General features: G+C 39.8%; 1 protein-coding gene across 1 annotated transcript in view; it reads left to right on the top strand.

The window, feature by feature from the left end:
- The window catches only part of ITGBL1 (integrin subunit beta like 1), a 186,936-nt gene that overhangs the window by 59,097 nt on the left and 114,281 nt on the right, over positions 1 to 13,558 (top strand). The window contains exons 3-4 of the mRNA XM_072135499.1: positions 4,367 to 4,513; positions 6,040 to 6,162. Coding sequence (XP_071991600.1) covers positions 4,367 to 4,513; positions 6,040 to 6,162 — 270 coding nt within the window. The remainder of the gene's footprint in view (positions 1 to 4,366; positions 4,514 to 6,039; positions 6,163 to 13,558) is intronic.

Here is a 13,558-nt window from a genome sequence, read left to right as displayed (position 1 = left end):
ACGTAATAACTGACCTTATTATATACATAAAACCACAACATCTTGTATTGAAAGCATAGACTTACCATTATTTTTGTTTGTGTACAACAGAATAGTTTAAAGGTCACAGCTTCATGCTGTAAACCCATGATGTCTTTTAGCATATTTTTCCATTTATTGAATTTGTCGATCAGCTGAGAAATATGACACACAAAAATATTAGAGAAGCTTCTAAAGGCTTGTGGTATACACACTCGACCCAGCTGCAGGCATTTTAAAAATAATTTGGGGAGTTGTTGCTTGAGTTTGTATTAAGGAATATCTATCACCAGATCAAGGATTTTAAACCAAGCACAGTGACATATTGGTGTGCACCCCCTCTGGCAGGATCTACTCTTCTTTTAGCTTCTTCCCTGTTTTCTAAGGCTTTTAAAATCATGCAAATGAGCCTGAGAGGCTCCATGCTCCATTGGGGTTAATGGAACATGAAGCCCCTCAGACTAATTTGCATAGTTTTTCAATTTTTCTTAAAAACAAGGGAATAAAAAGCTAAAAGAACAGCAGATCCTGCCAGAGGGTGCACACACCAGTACTTCAGTATGTTTGGTTTACATTCCCTGATGTGGTGATAGATGTCCTTTAAATTATTTCAGGTTATTTCACATCAATGAGGTTTTACTCTGCAGTATTTTAGATTTATGTTGTAACTTATCTACATATAAAAAGTAATTGACAAACAAAAACATACTTGCTGTTTTTGGCATTGAATGAATTTATATATGTGTGATAACTGCTTTGCATGTGCTAGCTGCTTTTTTTTGGGGGGGGGGGGGGGGGCTAACATAAGGTCTCTTTACAAATGGGCTGCAAAACAAGTGATCATGTTTCCTGATTGTTTGCCTACAAAGTTCAAACATGTGTGTGAGGCCTAAGTCTAGTGTCCTGCTGTGTTGCCTCTTTCCTTGATACAAAATGTAAAATATTGTTCGACATGGAGGCATACAGACTGTGGTGATATTCTAATATTTGTTATCCATGGCCTCCTTCCTTCTAATATCAACTTTTAAAATTATGCTAATACTTAACCAGAGCCCTTCAGTGCTGTAGCTTCAGAGGTTGCCACTCCCACTTTGTGCAGAAATGTCCTCTGCTGCCCTGAAATTACAAGAGTTGGAGGGGGGGGGTGTCAAGGGAGCTGAGAGGATGAGACATGCTCCTTGCACACTGTAACAGTCTGTAAAGCTAGAGCCTCCCACAGCACTTTAGGCTCATAAGCATAATTTTAAAGTTTGACTTTACCAAAGTCACGGTGCCTGATTCTATGAGCCATTGCTCCTGGTTTATCATGCTTGAGTTTGATGGTAGATTTCCTTTAAAATTCTACTGTGTAAAGTATCTTTTGGAATCCCCCCTTTTCAGTAGACGCTTACATCTTACTACTGAAAATTGTATTCCAACTAAAGAATTGCATTTGGTCATGTTCCCTAAAATAGTCCTACTGCATCTTATCCCAACCATTACTTGGAAAACTAAAAAAAAACATAGAACCACTGCCATGTACTGAAGGCCATAACCTTTGATGTCTGGGACACTTGTTACTGTTATTTCACCTCTGCTCTATTGGCTTTTGTTGATATCGCCTTCTGTAATATTCATTATTTCAATGTTTATCCCACTGATTCCAAATTCTCAACTAGACAGATGACTTGTAAAGCTAATCAACTCAAATTAATATAAAAAATGTGCTGATTGTGGATGGCGTAATATGTAAAAAGTCAACTTTTTTTGAAAAAATTGGGGTTTTTTTTTACACTTTCAAACCACAATTCTGGAGCTATGGCTTTATAAATTTTAGACTTTTTCATGACGGTTTAATGTCAAATCAGGTATTTTACAAACTTTCATGTACTGGTTGTTACAAAGTTTGTTGAAAAGTTAGTGACAAATCGCTATTTGCCTTTAATATTTAATATTTTCTTTTATGTGTTACATTCTTTGAAGTGTTGTTTTCTCAGACTTAAAAAAATAACCTGGAAACTTGCCACAGTCAAAAATCTATAAATGGCCCTTAGAGCAATACATTCTTTTTAATCAAGTATTTGTATGGGAGTGCTGATTGCATAATTTTTCTGTAAATCCTCTTAACTATTATATAATATTAATATTCAGTATGTAACAGCTGGCTCTCAGTCACAGGTGAAACAAACCTCTTGAGGATAAAACTACTACATCAAATGGTCCAGTGAGCAGCAAAGGATTACCATTTTCCTGATTATCCTGCATATTGTAGCCTCACAGTAAAGTACTTTTATCCTAAATACAATGACATTTTTTTTTATAAAAAACTGGCAGATATGGAACTATATGCATTTTGATACTTCATGCATTTACAAAAAGATTGCAACATGCTTTTTACCACCAGCACATTATTATTTACTAGTTTGGTTTGACTAGTTCTACAAGCCATCTACAAGCCCTAAGAATTTGGTATCAATAAGTTAAAATTGCTTTAGGGAAGAGTGAAAAGCTTCCAGCACGGGCACATTGAAAAATAGTGAGTAAAATTAAAAATTCTTTATTTCATCTTGTTAAAATCTTTCTTTAAAAAAGCAGATAGTCCATCAGGATGGAAAGGAGGTCGCGGGTTACGCTCTTAGTTTAAAGAAAGATTTTAACAAGATGAAATAAAGAATTTGGAATTTTACTCACTATTTTTCAATGTGTCTATGGAACCGGACCAGCCTTTGCTCCAAAGAAAACAATATATAAACTAACCACAGGCAAGTGAGCCGGAATTCAATGCCATACTTTTTCTATTGTATTAAGTTAAATTTGCTACCCACATTTAAATCATGAATATTTTTGAAGGTGATGCCAGCAAAGGCTGGAAATTTTTCTTTTACCAGACATGATTCACTTTATTTCACAATGTAGATTGGGACTTTGAAGATACTCTAAATAAATATACATAAAGTACTTTAACCACCTGTTCTTAGATGGAGGACAAGGAAAACAAGCTTCACCCATCTTCAAGAGCTGGGGACCTATATGCTACTATCCAAAATATCCCGACTCCATGTGGTAGGGTTCAAAATAAGGTTTGGTGCTTCAATCTGCAATACTTTGTTTCAGAGTTGAAGGGATGAATAGCAGTAAACAGCTATATTCTTACCATTCTGGCCATTATGTAAAAGTAAAACAAATGTAGTAAAGCAAGTATTGCCATGTTTAGCCGTTTATATGCCAAGCAGTTTCTGTTTTCCAAGCATGGTTAAGTCTTGTTTTCCAAGTATGGGTATTTTTTTTCTCCCCAGCATGGGTGGGTTGTGTTTTTTAAACATGGGTGGGTTGTTTGGGAGGAGGGTTTATGGAGGATGGTTGCCTCTAGCATTAGTCAATCCTGTGCCCAATACTTACATCAAATACATCAAACATGCCTGAGTAATGTATAAACTGCTGGATGTACAAACCTGTGTGACCATAAAGAAGGGGAGAGGTGGTCCCACATATGTTGGTGTCTTTTCAACTCTAAAGTTATTTTTGCTGGATTGTCACCTTGAAGACTCACTGACACAAGCATTATGGAGGCCATGATCTAAATTTGTGGCCAGATCACGGCCCCCATAGAGTTCTACGGCAACTGGTCAAGGTGTGGCAAGCCGCACAGTGACCAAGCCGGGTGCTTTTCTAAGGAGAGGGGAGGGTTGAGGAGTGCTCACCCCTCTCTCTCCTGTACCCGACTCTGTGCCCGCCTGGGTTATAGTATGGGTGAGCACACGTTTGTGTGCAAGAGGCCTCACTCCACTAAACTTGAACTGAACAATGTCCTTATATGTTCATAATCAGCCAACGTACAAAGCTAGATTTTACAGAAGAACATGTAAAATTTGGTATTAGTGAGTAAAGTCTGTTTTTAAAATAATTGTCAGTCAAGATACTAAGCAAGATCTTATAGTTACAGTACATAACTATAACTATAAGGGAGGTAGAAAAACATGGCTGCTTTGTTCCAAAACCAGCGCCATCCCTGACCACAGGTAATATGGCAGTTAAGCTTTATTCATCTCTATACAGTTGAGCTGCAATACTGGCACAAACCGTCACTGTTTTTGGAAGAAAGCAGCCAGGACACCAACTCCTTTAAAGTGTAACTAAACTTGTTAAACATGTATTCACAATTTCTCTGTTACATACCTTCGCTTTTCTTGTTGCAGTAGACATGAAAATGCATAAAGTCAAAGAAATTAAATGGATTTACAGTCGCATATTTCAGGAGTCTTTATGAACAGTGATAAACTGTACATTTTCCCTGCCTACACACACATAGAAAAGGCATAAAAACTGAGAGTTGTCTTTGCTTTAAAAATCTTCTTGTTTATTTATTTAGGACATGGAACCTGTGACTGTGGAAAGTGCCAATGTGATTCTGGCTGGTCCGGAGAAGCTTGTCAATACCCAGCTACTTGTGACCTGACACGAAAGCAAAGCAACGAGATGTGTAAAAATTCTCAAGGAGTCATTTGTTCAAATGCAGGTTTGCATGGCATTTATACATAAACCGCAAAGTTCTCTGAGATGTAACTTTTAGGTCACTGCACACTTTTTTATGTGTTATTATCATTACTAGTGCACAATGTACTTTTAAAAAATGCCAAGCTACTACATAGGTTATTTCAGTGCATGTAACTCAAAGAGAAAACTCAGAAACTGTAATTTAATAAGAAAAGAAAGCGTGCTGAGAATTCTGGAGCTGTACATAGACTCCAGCTGTGCATAATTTTATTTTTTTCTCTCAAAAAGCTGCAGTTAGAACATTTCCCAAATGCATTATTCAAATAATCAGAGATGAAATACACTGGTTTTAGAAGTGTATCTGAAAAATAGTAATTTTCAATATACATTTATTTTTTTAAATTAACAAAATTACATTCTTAGCTTCTTTGAGGCCACAATTATTGCAATTGACTTGCTTTTATTGATATGTTTTAAAGTACTTGCTTAAGTGAGAGAAAGTATTGTGGATTATGTCTTCCAAATAAAGTTGTACTTAATGATCGGGATACCAGATTGGTGGCCATAATCCTCATGACAGGGGGAATCCTTAAGGCAGTTGTGAGAAATGTGGATAGTCGTGGATGCAGCTATGAGGATTTTATCAGTAGTTTTCCTGAATTCCTATACCAGCTATCCCATCCCCATCCAAAGGTTTATAGTTTATAAATAAAACTCACTGACAGTAGTAGTGAATAAGTGAGTCGTCAGCAGAACATTGACTTTTTGCCACCTGGTACTATAAGGATTATTAGTGATGATGTCTGTACTTGATGCAGGATTACCTGCAAGCTCATACTCCATAGGGTCTTGAACCTAGGTGACCACCACCAGTGGCGTAACTTGAAACTGATGGGCCCCAGCGCAAAGTCTGTGCCAGGCCCCCGACTATAATATTTATAAAACTAGTCTTCTCATATGGGAAAGTGAGACCTTACGGGCCCCCTAAGCCTCTTGGGCCCGGTTGCGACCACACCCTCTGCACCCCCTCAAGTTACGCCCCTGACCACCACCACTCATTTTCAGCAGTATGGTAGATATTTAAAAGCTTCTATCCAGTACAGGTGGTCCCCTACCTAAGAACACCTGACTTACATATTACCCCTAGTTACAAACGGACCTCTGGATTTTGGTAATTTGCTGTACTTTAGTCCTAGGCTACAATAAACAGCTATAACAGTTATGAAAGGTGTCTGCAATGAAGCATTATTGTTAATGCTGGTCCTTATGAAAACCCAACATTTTTAAAATACAATTGTCACAGAGACCAAAAAAGATTTGACTGGGGGTTACAATAATAAAGTATACAGTTCCGACTTACATACAATTTCAACTTAAGAACAAACCTACAGAACCTATCTTGTATGTAACCCAGGGACTGCATATATTGTATTATAGTATAATATAATAGAATAATAGTGGAAGTCACTGGACTTCACATCTAACTTCTGAAACCTTGCGCTAGAGCTCTTTTCTTGAATCTCAATATGTATTTTTTTATTTTTGCAGGTACCTGCCAGTGTGGAAGATGTAAATGTGAGAACTCCGAAAATAATGGCCTAATTTATGGAAAATTTTGTGAATGTGATGACAGAGAATGTATTGATGATGAAACTGGAGATATATGTGGGGGTATGTTATAATGACAATTAACATGTATATATGTTTTTAAATCTAAAGTCTGATGTCTTCTTACTATATTGAGAAAGATCTGAAGTCCCCTTTCTGTTTCAGCACAAAGTGAGGTGCAGAGTGCAGTTTTTGACCCACAAACTCACATCCAATACCAGTGCCGTGAATTGGAATGCAGAGTGTATGTCAGACTTTCTTATCCAACTGATAGGAGTTGTCCCATATATTACATTTATGCCTTATCTACAAGGCAGGCATATGTTTCTTATAGCTGTGGGTCATTGATTACAATAACCGAGTTCCCTAAGCAGAAGTGCACATTTGTGACCACACTGCCATGGGAAAACTGAATTTGCAGTCCCATAGATGTGAATAGGTTGAATACCACAGGTTTGTTATCCTTAGTTGTTATGCTGAGTAAGGCAATCAGATATTTTTTCTGTGAATAGAGACAATGGGAATTATTTTTCATATGCCGGCGCTCGTACTCTGACGTATGATGGTCCAGCCAACCCTCCGGCACATCTGGATATAGCAAGAAGCTTTGGATTCTTGATGTACCCTCCTGCCGATGGTGCAGTGTTTTTTATTTCTAAGCAAGGTCCTACTTAGTGTAAAAATAAGCGCTTTTCTCACATTTGAGAAGTCACTACCTGCAGCGAGTGTGGCATCGCAGGGACAAGAACGCCCTGTGCTGTTCCACTCCATTGCCCATTGTAACCCCTTCTTGCCCCTCTATGCAGAAAATATGAAGAAAATATTCACAAGTGCTAGCGATTCACTAGCATTTGCGATTATTTCATGGCTTCTACACCACCTTTTTGGCCATAGATGTCCTGATAAATACCCCCAGTATGTGGAATAATCTCTTTAGGTTTTCATTTAATAGAATTAATAAAAAATTTCACACACACTCTAAAGTTATAAACTGTTGCTCAACTCAATATAAGAAGAAACAGAAAAAATATTGCATAAATATTCCACCTGCAATATGCTGACCAAAATGCCTCAATAATTTTGACCTGATATTCTTTGTTGAGTGTTGTTGGTACTCGACTTAACATTAAAGATAAAGATGAAAGTAATCAAATAACTCTTCAGCTATTGACCCATGAGAAGTTCCTGTATTCTTATCTTTACTTATGTTTAGAAAAATTGAATTACCTTTTTAAGAATAATCCACAGTAGTAACAAAAGCAAATATTTATACATTTACCAGAGGTAAATAGACATTGTTAAACTAACATTGTTAGTAGAACAATATTATGTGCTGTGATATGTGAAATGTATGAAACGTGATACTATTTAATATATATCCATGAAAATAATAATTGTAAATTATCGGCTAAATAAAGCAAGTGTTTCTATTAAAAAAACTATAAACTAAGGCTCTCTTCACATCAGCATTGTAGCTTCTGATGGGCCTGATAGACCTTTTTGACTTATAACATAGTCTATTGAGTTTTGCAAAGGTGTTTGTCGCTCTAATGGAAACATAACACTACATAATGCATTATTTTTGTACAAAGTTTATTTATGCTTAAAAAACAGACCTCTGACTGACCCTCAGATGTGATAAGAACCTTACAAATCACATTAACCCCTTGACACAACATGACTTTCCTCAAAGTCATGTTGCAGCAGGGGGTGCATAAACAGGGTTCACGGGCTGACCCCTCTTCATACACACTGGGGGTTTGCAGCATTAGATTCAAGAAAGGAAAAAAGGGCAACTGCGCTCTCCACTTCAAAGTCAATGTCCAGTATAAAACAAGGCAGGGGATCAGATATGCAGGAGAACCATAGGTGATGACATGCTGTGAGGTGGTGCGCTCCGCATGTAAATCCAGCACATATGAGCGATTCCAAACGGAAGAAAAGAAGCAGGTCACTCACCAAAAAAACCTGTTCTTTATTTAAGCCGCTGGGAATAACAGAGAGGTACAGTAAACACCGATTTCTTACACCCCCAATTGGTGTTGACACTGATCGTAGTTATTATCCATTTAGATTCCACTGGTCATGTGACACAATCTTTAACACTGCAGTATTGCAGTATTCGTTAGGATCAATCAGATCCTCTATGGTCTACGTACCCTAGAGGATGTAAAAATACAGTAAAAAAATGTTTACAAAATAAACCAAAAAATTACAAAATCAAATCACCCTTCTTTTCTTAGAGCTGATAAAATAAATAAACAAATAAATGTTTGGTATTGTCGCCTCCCAAAAAGATAGATTTATCAAAATATAAAATTGGTTATTCACAGCAATGAACCCCATAACAGAAAATAGCGCTGAAGTATTTGATTCACCATTTTTTTGTCTTTTAACAACACATAATAAAAGTTATCAAAATGTCATACATCGAAAATGTTATTGGCCTCAGAACATGGTGAAATGAAGAATTTTCTTTAATATTGAAATTTACTAAAACATAAAATAAATATATAAATAAACAACTATAAAAATTTGGTGTTAATGACAACACAAAGAATAAAGGGGAGGTGTTATTTGGAGTTCACAGTGAAAGCTGTAAAAACAAGCTCCAAAAGAAAATGGCGCAAATGTATTTTTTGTCAAAGTAAAGTTTACAAAGTAAAAAGCAGGCCCTCATTCAGCTCTGTACACTGCAAAAATAAACAAAAGTTAAGGGGTTTTAAAAGTGGGGAATAAAAAATGGAAAATACAAACTGGAAATACACACTGACTATCAATGTTCTGCACCTGTTTTACTAACAGGAATCTATTTTGCTTTTAGTTCGTAATATAGTTACATAACCGCCTGAGCTATATCTTCTTCAGTTTAGGTTCACCTTTCTGTGATCCAGCAGTGGAAAAATAGTGCAGCAGTCCACTTCTGCTATTAATAATGGATGCGTTACCAAAGGTAACAGAAGGTCCAGATCTCCTACACAGAGATCAGCAACCTTAGGTATCCCAAAATGTCCTATATATCAAAATACACTCACCGGCAACTTTATTAGGTACACCATGCTAGTAACGGGTTGGACCCCCTTTTGCCTTCAGAACTGCCTCAATTCTTCATGGCATAGATTCAACAAGGTGCTAGAAGCATTCCTCAGAGATTTCGGTCCATATTGACATGATGGCATCACACAGTTGCCGCAGATTTGTCGGCTGCACATCCATGATGCGAATCTCCCATTCCACCACATCCCAAAGATGCTCTATTGGATTGAGATCTGGTGACTGTGGAGGCCATTTGAGTACAGCGTTGCAACGATGCTCAGTTGGTACCAAGGGGCCCAAAGAGTGCCAAGAAAATATTTCCCACACCATGACACCACCACCACCAGCCTGAACCGTTGATACAAGGCAGGATGGATCCATGCTTTCATGTTGTTGACGCCAAATTCTGACCCTACCATCCGAATGTCGCATCAGACCAGGCAACGTTTTTCCAATCTTCTACTGTCCAATTTCAATGAGCTTGTGCAAATTATAGCCTCAGTTTCCTGTTCTTAGCTGAAAGGAGTGGCACCCGGTGTGGTCTTCTGCTGCTGTAGCCCACCTGCCTCAAAGTTCAACGTACTGTGCGTTCAGAGATGCTCTTCTGCCTACCTTGGTTGTAACGGGTGGCGATTTTAGTCACTGTTGCCTTTCTATCAGCTTGAACCAGTCTGCCAATTCTCCTCTGACCTCTGGCATCAACAAGGTATTTCCGCCCACAGAACTGCCGCTCACTGGATGTTTTTTCTTTTTCGGACCATTCTCTGTAAACCCTAGAGATGGTTGTGCGTGAAAATCCCAGTAGATCAGCTGTTTCTGAAATACTCAGACCAGCCCTTCTGGCACCAACAACCATGCCACGTTCAAAGGCACTCAAATCACCTTTCTTCCCAATACTGATTCCATAATCTCTGCAGGAGATTGTCTTGACCATGTCTACATGCCTAAATGCACTGAGTTGCCGCCATGTGATTGGCTGATTAGAAATTAAGTGTTAACGAGCAGTTGGACAGGTGTACCTAATAAAGTGGCCGGTGAGTGTATAATAACAGTTATACGATGGGGTATGGCCTAGCAATGGCGCCGAGTGGACATGTGTGAGATGTGCTCCGCTCTCCTTGCCCGATAATTATGCTCACAGCTGCCCAGAATTTAGCGCTAGGTCGGTGGACATCAGAAGAAAGGCAAAGCATTCAGTTCTGGACTTACCACCATCATTTGTTCTGGCTGTCTCTGAAGCTTTCTCCGGGAACCAGTCAACTGCGCCACAGCTTCTGGGCCTAAGCACATGGCAGCCAGGTATCCTATGCAAGAACTTGAGGCCTTGTTTTCACCAGCCCCGACCCAAAAGCTCCCATTCACCATGTCACACGTGAATTGTACTCCAGCAGACCAGGCTCTACACCTAGACACAGTACGCTGTGAACTACATCTTAAAACAATTATGACTGCTATCCCAACCAAGGAGGAAATTGAGGGGTACATATCATGGTTGGAGTCTGCTTATAAGCTGGAATTGCATGCAAAAAGTGGTAGACTGGGTCAACTCTGTGGAAGTAACCCAGCATGTCCGACGTGAACCCCTATGCTTGAAGCTCTCAGGATCTTAAAGCCACAAGCCATAGCCAAGCCATAGGTATTTATAAATCTCTACCATTCATTTGGCAAGATGAAAAAATGATATGAGGAGGGAAGGTACATTTTCTTGAAATTGTCTTTACTCCAAGACTTTTATTGTGGCTAATTTCTGTGGTTAATGAACCAGGATAATTTGTGAACATGTTTGGCATTCTTGAGAGACCTGGAGACCTTTGCTGAAGGACTTCTGGTAGGGGGCAGGGACTTCAATTTTTATTATAGAGCCGTCTCTTGATGCAACACCCGTAGCAACTCAATTGATGTCCCTAAGCCGAGCTTTGTGCTCTCTGCAGTTGGTGGACATGTGGCGGATTCTCAATCTTTGCCAGGGTAAAAGTAAAAGGTATCTTTTCTGAGCCATTCGAGGTGTCAAATGTAACAAGGCAGAGGTGCCCCCTCTTGCCCATTTTATTTGTAAGTGTGATAGAACACCCTGCTAATGCCATCCGTGTGAACTTAGATATAGGGGGCATCATAGTAAGAGACCACACGTACCAGATCTCTTTATATGCAAATGACATCCTGTTTTATGTCACAAACTCTCAAATATCTTTCCTAGTCCTCATAGGAGAGCTAGACCGATTTGGGCATTTAAGTAATCTCCTAGCAAATCTATTGAAGACAGAAACACTAAACCTGTCATTAACAGAACAACAAAAGGGCTCTCCTTTCTCAGTCCTTCACCTTCCGCTGTGCTCCGGATGCCTTGAAATATCACGACTTAGCACAACTCATTCCCTTGAACCTCACTCCTTTGCTATCTAAAGTTTTGGATGCTCTACAGATTGGGACAGGAGATCCTTGCATTTTTGCGCAAAACACTTCACTCCCCTACTGTTGTAGGAAAAACATCTGCAACAGTAATACATGATAATTTGGCTATGATAAGGTTATATTCAGGCTTAGACTGGCCCAGAGGTAAACAGGTAGATTCACTGGTGGGACCTCAACCCCAGCATATGTAGTTAACCCTCCCTGTACTTCATGCAGCATATTCAGCATCTAGCATCTGAATCGGCCAATGTATTCATTTAATAAAATGGGTAGATTATGCAGCAAACTCTCAAGTTTATTTGTTTTAATTAATATTTTAATTAATACAATTGATGCATTGAGTGCCTGAGATGACATCAGGGTCGGAATGGGGTGCCTGGGGCCCACCAGTGAAATTGATTTTGGGGCCCGCCTACTACTAGATAGTAAATATTCTGAGATGAGGGAATTTCTAACCACTAGCTGGGGCAGTGAGATAAAGGATAAGGTAATCTCTTTCTACCTACCTCTCTGCTAGTGCTCTGCCTTTGGTTTTTGTACAGGGGCTGCAATGGTGACGTTATCTAAGGGCATTAATGTTAGGGATAATATAAGAGCTACCCCTGGTTTCCCGGGCTTTCTGCTGGTGGCTGGGCTGTGGTTAGGGATAGTATAAGAGTTACCCCTGGTGTCCCGGACTTTCTGCTGGTGGCTGAGCTGTGGTTAGGGATAGTATAAGAGCTACCCCTGGTGTCCCGGGCTCTCTGCTGGTGACTGGGCTGTGGTTAGGGATAGTATAAGAGTTACCCCTGGTTTCCCGGGCTTTCTGCTGGTGACTGGGCTGTGGTTAGGGATGTGAGTGTTTGTACTGTTCACCAACCTTCCAATAAGGAAATGCTGAAAATCACAGTTAATTACAGTATAATGTCACCTGGATAAAACAATGTCATACACACTGCCCCCCTCCAGAATTTAATAAGGCCCCCGATACACATTGCCACCCCCTCTCCGTATTTTATTAAGGCCCTTGATGCACACTGCCCCCCTTCAGATTTTAATAAGGCCCGCCATACACACTGCCCCCGTCCAGATTTTAATAAGGCCCTTCATACAAACTGCCACCCCCCACCTCCATATTTTATAAAGGCCCCTGGTACACACTGCCCCTTCCACATTTTAATAAGCCCCCCCCCCCCCATGCACACTGCCATCCCCCCTCCATATTTTATTAAGGCCCCCTCATGCACACTGCCATCCCCCCTCCATATTTTATTAAGGCCCGCCCATGCACACTGCCATTCCCCCCGCCATATTTAATTTTTATTTAAATCTGCTGGTAGATGTCCTTTAAGGGGTGTCTAGCAACGATCTACTAAAAACCATGGGGGAGATGTATCAGTGCTTCTATGTCAGTTCCTTGGCATAGAAGTGCTGAAATAACCGCAATTTATTGCACACTGCATATACTGCACCATACTGCATCATATTTGCTGCTATGCCACTCTAAGCCACGTGGGCGTGATGTGGCACAGCCCCCAGCGGAGTGGGCAGACAAGGGCTTTCATGCTCTGTACCTGCAAACTTTGTAAAAACATTTTTCCGCAAAAGCCAAGCCGAACCTGGCGTAGTTTTGCCTGGCGGCGCGGCAGTCTGACAGATACAACAAGATTCTTAATGTGTTCGGTAGTACTAGGCTGGGCGTGGCCTCTATCGACGGCATATGATAAATCTCCCCCATGGCCTTTGCCTCTTCGTTCATATTTCTGTAATCCAAGCTATATAATTGCTGTTTAGCTGAAAAAAACCCATTGTCATCTGACAGGTCATAAGATATACTGCAGGTATAACATAAGTTATAAATGGTGCGATACTGTATCTAATGGCAGAAACACACATTTCCACAAATTAATAAGTATTCAGACTGGTGGGTGATGGACCTGCACATAACACCTTGATGTTGTCAGGTGTGAAGACCCCAACGTTACAGGTTCCAGTCATCCCCGCCCCATACACATTGCCATTCCCTCCCTTT

The sequence above is a fragment of the Engystomops pustulosus genome, chromosome 2 (assembly GCF_040894005.1).
Source record: "Engystomops pustulosus chromosome 2, aEngPut4.maternal, whole genome shotgun sequence".
Lineage (NCBI taxonomy): Eukaryota > Metazoa > Chordata > Amphibia > Anura > Leptodactylidae > Engystomops > Engystomops pustulosus.
The sequence above is the reverse complement of the archived record's forward strand: the minus strand, read 5'-3'. Positions and strand labels throughout refer to the sequence as shown.